Raw genomic sequence first — 13,775 nt, forward strand, 5'->3', positions numbered from 1 at the left:
ATAGGTACAGTACTTAAAAAAAATGAAGCGATGTGGGGCTGGTTCCTTTTCATAAACTGCTGTTGTTCCAAACTGTGTCCCTCCCCTCCCCTCCCATTGAGTCTCTCCAGTGTCCATCCTCTTCTGAGTCTTCCCGGTAAGTCTCCTCATCAAACAGAAAAAAAAGAAATTAAAAAAAAAATTGATTGGAACTGTGCCATTGCTTAGAGACGCAAACGCGGTGATGTCTCATCACCCTCACCCTGGCCGTAGGCTTTGGTCTCGTCCACATTTTTCACCCTTGCCATGCGATTGCCAATGTCATGCGATCTTGAGGATGTCAGGGTGACTGAGAGCGAGGGCAGGGTTTGATATATACTTTGTTTTTTTACAAGGCAGACACTTTTACAATATTACAGCTTGTGGCTTTCGTGCTGGTGCTGGACTGGTTGGGGATGGGAGGCCGGTTCTCCCCCTCGGGTGTGGTGCCAGGAGGTGTGGGGATGCTGATAATCGCTGTGGTGATCTGGGAGCTCTTGCAGTTGATTCTTAGGCTCTCCTCCGACTTGTCATTCAGGCTGGAACGACTGCAAAAGTGGGGGGGAACAAGGAAAGAAACGGTTAACGCCTGCAACTCAAACACTAGCCATGTTCCAGGAACGTGGAGAACAGAATTTACTACAGAATTCGAGAGTTGCCTAGTGCTTCAGGTCCAATTGACAGGCAACAGGACAGCTCAGAGACTATCACTGTCTGCCGTGCAGTTCCAGGGACCCGGGTCGGATCTCCAGCCTGGGTCCCTGTCTGTGGGACTTTGCACATTCTCCCCGTGCTTGCGTGGGTTTTCTCCGGGTGCTCCGGAAACCCCAAAAACGTGCTTTTTAGGCTGATTGGTGTCAATAAATTGTCCCTAAATTGGATCTCCCTTATTCTGGCGCACACATTTATACATAGAACATTACAGCACAGTACAGGCCCTTCGGCCCTCAATGTTGTGCTGAGCTACGTCCAATTCCAAGATCAAGCTATTCCCCCCCCCGCTATAATTCTGGAGTGCTTCAAATGCAGTGCAGGAGGCCACTCTGCCCATTGAATCTGCGACAGCTCCCTGACAGAGCAGCTTACCCAGATCCTATCTGCACAATCCCATACATTTACCCTGCTAATCCCCCCAATTCCCTAAATTTGAGTCCCTTTATTGTGGAGTACACCAGATGTAGACAAAAGCTGTAGGTAGAAGAGACTTGAATAAGGCACTCACTGAGAGTTAAAATGGGTGGCGTGGGCCGAAGAGCCTGTTTCCTGTGCTGTTCTTTGTAATCCCTACAGTGCAGTGCACCCATCGAGTCTGCAGCTACTCTCTGATAGAGTATCTTGCCCTATCCCTGTATCCCCACACATTTGTTCTCATTGGAACGACGGAGGTTGAGGGGAGACCTGATAGATTATGGGGGGCGCGGATAGTCGGAAGCTCTTTCCCAGGCTGGAGGAGTCAGTTACTAGGGGGGCACAGGTTTAAGGTGCGAGGGGCAAGGTTTAAAGGAGATATACGAGGCAAATATTTTACACAGAGGGTGGTGGGTGCCTGGAACTGGCTGCCAGGGGAGATAGTGGAAGCGGATACAATAGTGAATCTTAAGGGGCATTTGGACAACTACACGAGTAGGATGGGAATAGAAGGATAAGGTCCCTGAGATAAGAAGGTTTTAGTTCAGTCGGGCAGCATGGTTGGTGCAGGCTTGAAGGGCCTGTTCCTGTGCTGTAATTTTTATTGTTCTTTGTACCATGGCTAATCCATGTAACCCACACACCTTGGGACACTAAGGGGCAATTTACCATGGTCAATCCATCTAACCTTAACATCTTTGGACTGCGGGAGAGACTCGGAGCACCCGGAGGAAATCCATACAGACACGGGGAGAATTTGCAAACTCCACACAATCATCTAAAGCCATGAAGTGGAGATGCCGGCGTTGGACTGGGGTGGGCACAGTAAGACGTCTCACAACGCCAGGTTAAAGTCCAACAGGTTTATTTGGAGTCACGAGCTTTTGGAGCGCTGCTCCTTCGTCAGGTGGGTGGAGATTTGGATTCACCAACATATATGCAGAAGGAGCTCTGAAAGCTCGTGATTCCAAATAAACCTGTTGGACTTTAACCTGGTGTTGTAAGACTTCCTACTGTGCTCACCTGAAGTCGGAATTGAACCCGGGTCCCTGGCGTTGTGAGACAGCAATGCTTAATCACTGTGCCAACGTGCTGCCCCACAAGAAGCCGACCATTCAGCCTTCAGAACTTTCCAATCCCACCACCACCCCCCCGTCTGCCATTCATTAATATCATTGCTGATTTACACATCACCAGCACTTGCCCACATTTCTCCATTTGACCTTTATTTTCTGACTGAACAAAAATCTATCCTTTTTCACCTTGAGATTGTCAGATGACCCCCAGGGGTTTCAGGGGAGAGTTCCAGAGTTCTATCCATTCTTTGTGTGAGAAAATGCATCTTTAAACACCTCAATTCTAATTCGAAGAATATGTAGAATCATAGAATCCCTACAGTGCAGAAGGAGGCCATTGAGCCCATCAAGTCTGTACCAACCACAATCCCACTCAGGCTCTATTCCCATAATCCCACATATTTATCCTGCTAATCCCCCTGCCACTAAGAGGAAATTTAGCCTGGCTAATCCACCTAACCTGCACATCTTTCGGACTGTGGGAGAAAATTGGAGTGGATGAATGGAAACACCACCATTCAAACACCCCGCGAAATCACCCGCTACCCTGACCTGGACACAGATCAGCTGCTCCTTCATGGTCGCTGGATCAGAGTCAAGGTTCTACCAACCCAGCAGCAGCGTGGGGTCATCTTCAATACACAGACTGCAGCAGTCCCAGAATAGTCACAGGGCCGAAAGGATTGAGTTGTGGGAACGCGTTGCATGAACTTGCTTCTGTGGCAAGAACAGGTGATTGAGGGGGTAATCGAATTCAGGAGGCCAAAGTGCAAAATTAATTCAATGGGATAGAAATGGAGAAACGATTTCCTTTTCAAATGCAAGTAAGGACGAGCCAACCTTGTCAAAAAAAAACCGAATCCCAAGAATGGAAGAAAAAGACGATGGGGGCGATTCTCCCATCCCACTGCGCTAAAAAAGTGGGGCCGGATTAACACAGTGCACACAGGGCGTCCAGCCCCGAATTTCTGGCACTATCAGCTCCGCACCAGAAATAGGCATGAATCTGTATTATGTATTCAACAGGACATTTAAATATAATTTAAATATGGCTAGGGGGCCTGGGACTGAAGTGGGGGTGGGGAGTGGGGTGGGGGTGGGGAGGTGTGTGTTGGCACTGCGGGTGGAGGGTCGGCACTGCAGGGTAGTATTGTGCGGATCTGTAGGGGGGGGGGGGAAATCGGGGGGGGGGGGGGGGTGGGGTGGGGTGCTGGAAATCAGGGTGGGCTGGGAGGGTGGGGAGTTGTGGCTGGGACACGGTCACGGGGCCGGCGATTGGGTCGTGGGGAAGGGGAGGGGGATATCGCACGGCTGGAGATGTGGGGTTCGTGGGGCGGGCCAGCAATCGGGAGGGCGGCAGTGCAGGGCTACTGCGCACGTGCAGAGCTCGGCGCTGACAGGTTGGCGCACGGGCTCAGATCTACGCTGCCGGCCTCTCCCGTGGGGCTAGGCGTTGCCTCCATCTTTTCAGTGTGTTCACACTAGTGCACTCAGCAGTGCACAGAGGGTGGGGAAAATCCTGTGGGATTTACTCCAGTTTTCACACAGATTCGACACTTTGAATTCTTTATGGGAGAATCACCCCCAATATTTAAGTTCGTGGAGAAATAAGAACAAGGAAACATGCAGGAATATGGAAAGGAGAACGGGTTGTATATTGAAAGTTTAGGAAGAATAAAGGTGAAAAGTTTAGAAGATCACAGAAACATTAACTAGATGAAGGGGACATTCAGTAGAGCAGATACCTACATCACACTGTGTTAATGTAGCATTATTATTACACCAAAGAGCTGCATAATTATAAGTTAAAGTTATATAGTTAAATATAATTATATATAATTCATTAATTATAATTAAATATAATTATAAGAAGTTAAAGAGCTCTTTAACTTCAAAGCCAAATAAAGCAATCTTTATATTAAGAGCTTCCACTTCACTCAGGAAGCCTCAGGCCAATTCATATAAAACAATCTGCTCTGAAAACTCTGCTCACATTTTGACAGCAGCTGAGACCTTCCTACCACATTCTAAAATAACCAAGGTTCTAAATAAGATAAACCAAAATGTAAATGTCAATTTGCCCTCTCTCCCAATGCTAATTGATCCAGATCTGTACCCTCACCAAACACTAACCCGTTCTTCCATGGGTCATTCCCTATCTGTACCATGTTTCATTGAAATCCACATAATAATACACATGGGCTGCGGCCATTCAATTTGGTCCCCCTCCAACTTCTCAAAGGCATTAGGGATGTGTAATAAAGCTTGGCCTTGCCAATGATGCCACGAATCAGGAGCAGAGCAGAGGGACATGGAAGACGGTCTCTGTTAAGTCAGTGGCCGCAGGTTGGATATGAACGCATGAAATATTTTATCCATGGAGATCTCAGTCAATTGGGCCAAGCATACATGTCTACTTGCTGAGCCTCAGGGACAGAAAGGCTTAATCGCAGTCCCCAAGATGATTTCTGACATCAACGCTTTTCACAGACATTTCTTAAACTTTGCATTATGCCCACAGATAAAAGGTTCACATTCTCGGTGCAGCCTTCAATCAGATATGTGTTTGCCTAATCCTTCAATCCATCTCCCAAGGAGAATGGGGTAAATTCAGAGCAGCCTTTCATTCCTCAGCACAATCACATCTTCAGATATACCCTTGAAATTTTTGATTATTAAGGGGCCCATTTGCTTTCGGGTGATACCAGTACTGTTGGTAATCATTTTGCACAGGGCGCCATTTCAAGGATAGCTTTCCTCGAACATTGAAACAGCATAGTATTTATCAATATTTGATGTCTTATCTTCAATAATAAATCAGCCAGTAAGCACTCAGAGGTCTAAGTATTCTGAAAAATGCATGAAGTTATCCATTATATCAAAGTTGTAAAGTTGGATTCAGTGGGCAGTTTTTACATCGACATGTCACTCAAGATTTTGTAGATTAATATATCTGCTCGTTCTTTACAAACACTATCTTGTATGAGTTGTGAACAGCAGACACTCAATTAAAGCAAACAATGTATATATAGCACTCCCGTCAGTAAACGTTCTGCATTTATTGGGGTTGAAATGGGTGATGGTTAAACGACCTTGGCTAAGATGAGATGCGCATAAATGGGGGCCGATCACAGCCTGCTGTGTGAGACTTCTCGTTCTATTCACGTCCTTCCAGGGAATGAGCCAGAGCAACTCATAGGATCTTACACAAAGAAACAGACCACTTGGCCCATTGTGCCTGTGCTATCTCTTTGAAGGAGCTATCCAATTAGTCCCACCCTTGCCCTGCTCCTTCCCTATCGCTCTGGAAACTCTGCGTATTTTCCCAATCTCTTCATGAAAGATATCATTGAGTCAACCAGGATGGCACAGTGGTTAGCACTGATGTTTCACAGCACCAGGGACCTGGCTTCGATTCCCGGCTTGGGTCATTGTCTGAGTGGAGTTTGCACATTCTCACTGTGTCTGTGTGGGTATGCTCAGGTGCTCCAGTTTCCTCCCACAGTCCAAAGATGTGCAGGTTAGGTGGATTGGCCAGGCTGAATTGCCCCTTGGTATCGGGGGACTAGCTCGGGTAAATGCATGGGTTTATAGGGATAGGGTCTGGGTGGGATTGTGGTTGTGCAGACTCGATGGAATGAATGGCCACCTTCTGCACTGTAGGGATTCTATGATTCCAGGTCACGACTACTGGCTGTGTTTAAAAAAAACAAATCCATTCTCATTCCTATTCCTGTTTTTGTATATCTGGTACTGCCTAAGGTTTAACGAAATGTAAGGGGCCTAAAGATGAAACAGTCCCGAAAACATAATGCCTTATTTACCAGAAATTCATTAGAGTACTCTCTCTTTTACCTCCATCCCTCAACACTCTCCCTCTTAAAGGTACAGTGCCCTAAGAGGGCATTGGCAACCACAGACTTCCATTGGGTTGGTCCCTGATTATGCTTGGCAAGATACTGGAGTGGTTTGCCATTATGTTCTGCAGTGTGGCAACAGAAAACACTCTTAATAACTGGCATTGGATGCACTCGAAGATTTACAGGCTGAAATCAATCACATTATGGACACACCTTGTGTCTTCTAAAGGTGCTTGAACCCAGAGCTTCTGGATCAGAGGTAGGGTCGCTACCCACTGTGCCATAAGACCTCCCTCCTCAACGCTAACCAGGTAATCCCTCAAAAAAAAACACACCTAGCCCCCCCGTGGAAACAGGTCTCTCGGCTGTTGCTTTCGATGAACGAGCTCTCTGGTGTTACCTGGTGTTGAAGGAGGCCTGCTCTCCACTCTGGATCTGAATGGTGCTGAGTTCCTGCATGCTCCTGAGCTGAGCTGCCGACACGCTGGAGTTGGGAAGGTGAGTGGACTTCTTGTTACTGCGGCGGGAGCAGCAAGTACTGGTTGTCCCAGACTCAGAGGACAGAGATGGGCTGTGAGTTGATGGGCAATTCTGCATTGAACCTTCCAGGCAGTTTTGCTCATAAATTGGCTCATCAAGAAACTCGTGGTTCTGATAAAATGTGAGAGGAGATTATACGTTTAAACTGTGAATGCATCTGGCAAAGCACCTATCACAATACCTTTGATACAGAATAATCAACTGCATTAGATCCAATATGAGTTTGTGATTTTGACATTCTTATATGAAAGTTAATGTAATTTCATTTCTGTGTGAATATTTTTGCGTGTGCCGTCAATGAGTGAAGTTAATATTGATTAATCCCTCAGCAAAAAGGAATATTCCAAGAAGCTATTTTTAAAAAAATTCATATGTGGGACATGGGTGTTGCTGGCTGGCCAGCATTTATTGCCCATTCCTAGTTGCCCTTGGAGGGCAGTTGAGACTCAATTACATTGCTGTGGCTCTGGAGTCACATGTAGGCCAGACCAGGTAAGGACGGCAGATTTCCTTCCCGAAAATAAGAACCCTCGCAACACCAGGTTAAAGCCCAACAGGTTCGATTCCCGGCTTGGGTCACTGTCTGTGTGGAGTTTGCACGTTATCCCCGTGTCTGTGTGGAGTTTCCTCCCACAGTCCAAAAGTGGATTAGGTGGATTGGCCATGCTAAATTGCCCCTTAGTGTCAGGGAGATTAGCTAGGGTAAATGCATGGGGTTATGGGGGTAGGGCCTGGGTGAGATCGTGGTCAGGGCAGACTCGATGGGCTGAATGTAGGATGCACTGTAAGATTCTATGATTCTATGAGGTTTATTTGGAATCATGAGCTTTTGGAGCACTGCCCCTTCATCAGGTGAGTGAGGATGTACTCACCTGATTCATTCACTCACTTGGTGAAGGGGCAGTGCTCCAAAAGCTCGTGATTTCAAATGAACCTGTTGGACTTTAACCTTCTGTTGAGAGATGTCTTACTGTGCCCATCCCAGTCCAACCCCAGAATCTCCACATCATCCTTCCTTGAAGGACATCAGTGAAACCAGACGGGTTTTCCCCACAATTGTTTCATGGTCATCAGTAGATTCTTTATTCCAGATATTTTTTATTGAATTCAAATTCCACCATCTGCCATGGTGGGATTTGAACCTGGGTTTTCTGGGTTAGTAGTCTAGTGATAATACTTCTTGGCCACTGTCTCCTTAGTTTCAAGCCTATGTAAACTAGACAACATTTTTAAAGAGCTTGCATTTATATAGCACCATTCACAACCTCAGGACACTCCAAAGGGCTTTACAACAAATAAAATACTTTTTTGAAGTGTAATTACTGTTACAGTGGAGGAAAAGCGGGAGCTAATTTCAGCACAGCAAGCTCCAACAAATTGCAATGAGACAACATTCAGGCCATAGGTTTTATCAACATTGTTTGCGGGTTAAATATTGGTCAGGCCACGGGGGAAAGATCCCCTTCGCTCCTTCAGAATAGTACTTGGGTGATTTCACATCCATGGGGGAGAGCAGATGGGATCTAGACTTAAGTTTGAACCAAATGTTGGCACTGCTGGCAGTGCGGCACTCCTTCACTGGAGTATCTTTCTTTCGCTCATTCATGGGACATGGGCCTCGCTGGCTGGCCAGCATTTATTGCCCATCCCTAGTTGTCTTTGAAGAGGTGGTGGTGAGCTGCCTCCCGCAATCGCTGCAGTCCACGTGCCGTGTGTTGACCCACAATGCTGCTAGGGAGGGAATTCCATGATTTTGATCCAGCGACTGCAAAGGAATGGCGATATATTTCCAAGTCAGGCTGGAGGGGAGCTTGCAGGTGGCGGTGTTCCCATGTACCTGCTGTCCTTCTAGATGGAAGTGGTCGTGGGTTTGGAAGGTTCTGACTCAGGATCTTTGGTGAATTGCTGAATCTTGTAGATGGGACACACTGCTGCTACTGAGCGTTGGTGGTGGAGGGATTAGATGCTAGCCTCGATTAACCTCTCAGGTGTTCGGAAGCAGGGTGCAGACAAACAATTTTATGACTCAGAGATGGGAATGCCTCTCACTGAGCTGAACACCCCATGCTCGATTCTGGGGAAGGTTCTCAAGCCAGTGTCAGTTGGTGCTGAGTTGAAAACTTTACTATTGTGGCTGAATATTTACTGGGAAGTGAACTCAGGCTAAACCAAACCACACACAGTTTACTTTCCCTCTCCTGACGGCATAGTTGAAGGGAGGGTGACTCATGAAACAAGGCGGCTGGCCTTCCTTCCCCTCCACCGTGACCTTTCCCTACAATAATGATTGGGGGGGGTGCTGGAGGGATCAGACAGCTCGCTGCTCTGAGACCTATTGAGGCCCTTACGTAGCCAGCCATTTGACATCTGCTGCTATTTTACATGTGGTAGGGAAAGGCTGGTTGCCCCGGCAGCTTTCACTGCAGAAGAGGCAGTGTTGCCACTGGACTAGCAATCCAGAGACCCAGGGTAAGGCTGTGGGGACCTGGGTTCGAATCGCAGCACGGCAGATAATGAAAATTCAATAACGGAAATCTGGAATCGGAGGTCTACTGATGTCCGTGACACCATTGCGGATTGTCGTAAAAACCCATCTGGTTCACTGAGGCCCTTTAGGGAAGGAAATCTGCCATCCTTGCCTGGCCTGGCCTACATGTGACTCCAGAGCCACAGCAATGTGGTTGATTCTCAGATGCTTTCTGAAAGGGGAGTTAGGGATGGACAATAAATCACATCCCAGAAAATGAATGAAAAAAGATAGTTGGCACTATCTTTAGGGTGGGGGTAGAGTCCTGTGCCCATTGACAGTACCTCCCCCTAAGATGGCACCCCATCTTTAACCGGCCCCCACCCCCGGACTCTCTAACCCGCCTCCCCACCCCTCTCAGTAATATCATTTCTTGCTGATAATACCATCACTGGCCTTTCGGCGCATCCTTTGCATTAAAAGGAAAAAATAGAACTGAAGGACTTGTCTGTGGAGAACTTGTCCCTTTTTAAACTATTCCAGTCAATCCAGTCGTTAGAAGTTAACAGCGTCCATTTCATGGTCCTGCACTTGAATTTGCATAAAGCATGTACGCTTTCAGAAATAGAACAGTTACTCTGGCGAAGTCAAACAACTCTCCTGAGAGTTAGACTGAAAACTACTCTCTCACTAATGTCATCTTTTATGTGACCTACTCCTTCTCAGTGCCTTTCTGAGCAATGATTGATGCTGTGGCTATGTCCTTCTCTTCACTTCGCACAGTAATTATGTTCAGATAATCTGATAATAACCCTTAAAGAATAAAGCCTATGGGAGGCGAGTTTCAGTATTGCCTCTGGGGTGGACTGAGTTGAGTTGGGAGTGATGTGATGAGGAATGTTGGATGAGATGGGTTAAAAAGTGATGGAATCATAGAACACCCACAGTGCAGAAGGATGGCCATTTGGCCCATTGTGTCTGAACCAACTTTCCAACAGAGCATCTTACTCACCCACCATCCACCACCCACCAGCAACTAACTCTTCCCCCCTCCGAAACCCCATGCTTTTATTCTGCTAAGTCCCCTAACCTGCACATCCTTGGACACTAAGGAGTAATTTAGCATGGCCAACCCACTTAACCTACACATCCTTGGACACTAAGGGGCAGTTTAGCATGGCCAATCCATCTAACCTACACATCTTTGGGCACTAAGGGGCAATTTAACATGGCCAATCCACTTAACCTACACATCCTTGGACACTAAGCTACAATTTAGCATGGCCAATCCATCTAACCTACTCATCTTTGGACACTAAGGGGTAATTTAGCATGGCCAATCCATCTAACCTACACATCTTTGGACACTAAGGGGTAATTTAGCATGGCCAATCCATCTAACCTACACACCCTTGGACATTCAGAGGCAACTTAGCATGGTCAAACCACCTGACTGCTGCACCTCTTGGGATACTAAGGGGCAATTTAGCATGGCCAATCCACCTAACCTGCACATCTTTGGAGTGTGGGAGGAAACCAGAGCACCCGGAGGAAACCCATGCAGACACAGGGAGAAGCTGCAAGCTCTGCAGAGACAGTCACCCAAGACCAGAATCTAACCCAGGTTCCTTGGCACTGTGAGGCAGCAGTGCTAACCACTGTGCAACTGTGCCGTTCTCTGGGGTGTGCTGTGAGGGGTGGGATGGAATGGATTGGTGTAAGTTTTGAAGGAATAGGGTGCGATGATTTGGGAAGGGATGGGGTGGATTAGTTGAGGGGGAATTGGGGTGGGTTGGGGTACAGTCAGATGTAATGGGAGGGCACGGATTGGCTTCAGAACAGATGGATTGGAAGGGAACGGATTGGGATGGGATTGGTAGAATGGAATGGCGGGGGGAGGTGGGGGGGGGCACGGTAGTGGGATTGGTTTTTTTTAAATCTTTATTCAGATACTTTGGCCAGATGTGAAAGATGAAAATTATCACCCAGGAATGTTGGTACTAGCTGCGGAATGTTTAATCAACTTCATGAAGTGTAAAGGGTTCCAATCTGGCCCTGAAGGCTAGATTTTCGAATACAATTGTAGAATTTACCATATTTATGCATGAAATGGTAAACATTAGAAAGCTTCTGTTTCCTACACGGGAATTCACATCGGATCTCTTCAAGCGAGCGGTTGTGGATATCGAGAATGCTTGTTGGGCCAAGTGTCAAATATTGAACTAAATAATGTTTAAATTTCCATCACCATGTTTGGCAGCTTCTGCCAAGTATTTATCACTCTCTGAAAACCTTCCACTGAAAATCTACTCCAAATGCTCTTTCGCTAATTGATACGGTTTCAGCACATTCAGTATATTCTCTTTTATGTGACTGAGAGATAATTGGCAAAATAAAGGCAGAGAAATTACGAGGAACAATAAATGCCCTTTGAGTAATTATGATCTGGAATGTGTTGCCCGCGAGGGCAGGGGAAGCTGATCTAGCAGCAACTCAAAAGGGGATTTGACAAGCACTTGAAAGCAAAACCAGCAAGATTGTGGGGAATTAGCAGGGAGAATTAATTGGATGATTCATTCAAAGAGCTGGCTCTCGGTGCTGGGGCTAATGGACTCATTCTGTGCCATATAATTCATAGAATCATAGATTCTCCAACAGTGTAGAAGGAGGTCATTCAACCCATCGAGTCTGCACCGACAACAATCCCACCCAAGCCCGATCCTCGAAACCCCGCATATTTACCCCACTAATTTCTCTAACCTCATATCTTGGGACACTAAGAGGCAATTTAGCATGGCCAATGCACCCAACTTGCACATCTAAGGAGTGTGGGATAAAACTAGAGCACCCGGAGGAAACCCACGCAGACATGGAGAGAATGTGCAAACTCCACACAGACAGCGACCCAAGCCAAGAATTGAATCCAGATCCCCAGAGCTGTGAGGCAGCAGTGCTAACTACTGTGCCATCATGCCGCCCAAAATTCTTGTATTGTAGGTCCAAGTATGTGGCTATGTATATGTGCTTGTGTATAACTGTCCATCTGTATTTTATTTACTGTGTGCGTGTATATTTTTGCGTACGTGTGTATCTCCGTATGTCTGTGTGGAGTCTGCATGTTCTCCCCATGTCTGTGTGGGTTTCTCCGCATGCTCTGAATTCCTCCCACAGTCTGAAAGACGTGCTGGTTAAGTGCATTGGCCATGCTAAATTCTCCCTCGGTGTACCCAAACAGGTGCTGGACTGTGTCAACTAGGGGATTTTCACAGTGACTTCATTGCAGTGTTAATGTGAGCCTACTTGTGACACTAATAAATAAACTTTTCAACTCTGCGGGTGAGATTTTCCAGCCACACACATCCTGAAACCAGAAAATCCAGCTTGAGGTCAATGGACCTTTCCATGATCTGCCCCTCGCCTGCTCTGATTCCTGTAGCGGGCGAGATGGTAGAACCTGCCCCTGTTTGTGCCTATTTCTGTTTGTGGACAGTTTTATGTCTGCGTTTTAATATTTAACTCTTACTGTCACAGGAAATGTCAACCAAATCTGCATTTCGCCGCGCAACAGATAAAGTGGCAAAGAGATTCAGCAGAAAGGTGGCAGAGATGAGGAATTCCAATTATGTTAAGAAACTGGGAAAGGTGAGCTCTCCTCCGTGAGGCAGAGAGGGTTCAGAGGAGACTGGTAGAGGGGTTGAAAATCATGAATGGTTTTGTCTGAGTAAATCAGGAGAAGATGTTTCCTGTGACAGAAGGCTGAATAACCAGAGGACTCAGATTGAAGAAGATTGAGGAAAGGAGAGAGGCCACGAGAGGACGAATTCTCATGCAGCGGGCTATCATAATCAGGAAGGAACCACCTGAAGGCTGGTGGAAGCTGATTCAATTATAACTTTCAATAGAGAATTGGATAAATACCTGAAGAGGAGGATTTGAGAGAACAAGGGCGAATGGGACTAATTGTTTCACTATATCAGAGATCTAGCCTAAACACGATGGGCTGAATGTTCACCTTCTGTTCTGCATCGTGCTCCAATACTATATGTGCAGTGATGCATTTCACAAGGCAAGGTAGATTTGATTGGATCAGCGTACTTTCTCTGCTTATGGTCCATAGATCACACATTTTGACCTTCCTACTCAATTGTCTATCATTTGGGACTTGCACTAGCTCCCGAAACTCATAAATGTTATTCCTTCGTTGAGTATGTTGCTTGTTGGACACAGAGTCCATCACAGACCCCACTAAAAATAAAGAACAAAGAAAAGTGAAGCACAGGAACAGGCCCTTCGACCCTCCCAGCCTGTGCTGATCGTGATGTCCTAATTTAAAAATAACTTCTGCCCTTACTCGGTCCGTATCCCTTTATTCCCTCCCTATTCATGTACCATTCCGGATGCCTCTTAAATGTTGCTAATGTGCCTGCTTCCACCACCTCCTCTGGCAGCGCCTTCCAGGCACCCACCACGCTCTGAGTAGAAAACTCCCCCCGCACATCACCCTTAAACTTCCCCCCCTCTCACCTTGAATCTGTGCCCCCTTGTAATTGACTTCCACCCTGGGAAAAAGCCTCTGACTAACCACCCTGTCTCTGCCTCTCATAATTTTGTAGACCTCTATCAGCCTCCGTCTTTCCAGTGAAAACAATCCTAGTTTGTTCAACCTCTCCTCATAGCCAACACTCT

General features: G+C 46.6%; 1 protein-coding gene across 2 annotated transcripts in view; it reads right to left on the reverse strand.

Moving 5' to 3' along the window:
• Positions 1-203: 203 nt before the first annotated feature.
• kcnd3 (potassium voltage-gated channel, Shal-related subfamily, member 3) overlaps positions 204-13,775 on the reverse strand; it is a 328,767-nt gene continuing 315,195 nt past the window's right edge. The window contains exons 7-8 of one of the 2 annotated variants that reach the window (XM_080209652.1): positions 6,483-6,733; positions 204-566 (exon numbers count right to left, since the gene is read on the reverse strand). In XM_080209652.1, the coding sequence (XP_080065778.1) occupies positions 368-566; positions 6,483-6,733 (450 nt within the window). In that variant the 3' untranslated portion in view covers positions 204-367. The remainder of the gene's footprint in view (positions 567-6,482; positions 6,734-13,775) is intronic. The other variant, XM_080209653.1, reaches the window with a different exon arrangement.

This window comes from Carcharhinus amblyrhynchos, chromosome 22, assembly GCF_965287045.1.
Source record: "Carcharhinus amblyrhynchos chromosome 22, sCarAmb.v2.hapA, whole genome shotgun sequence".
Classification (NCBI taxonomy): domain Eukaryota; kingdom Metazoa; phylum Chordata; class Chondrichthyes; order Carcharhiniformes; family Carcharhinidae; genus Carcharhinus; species Carcharhinus amblyrhynchos.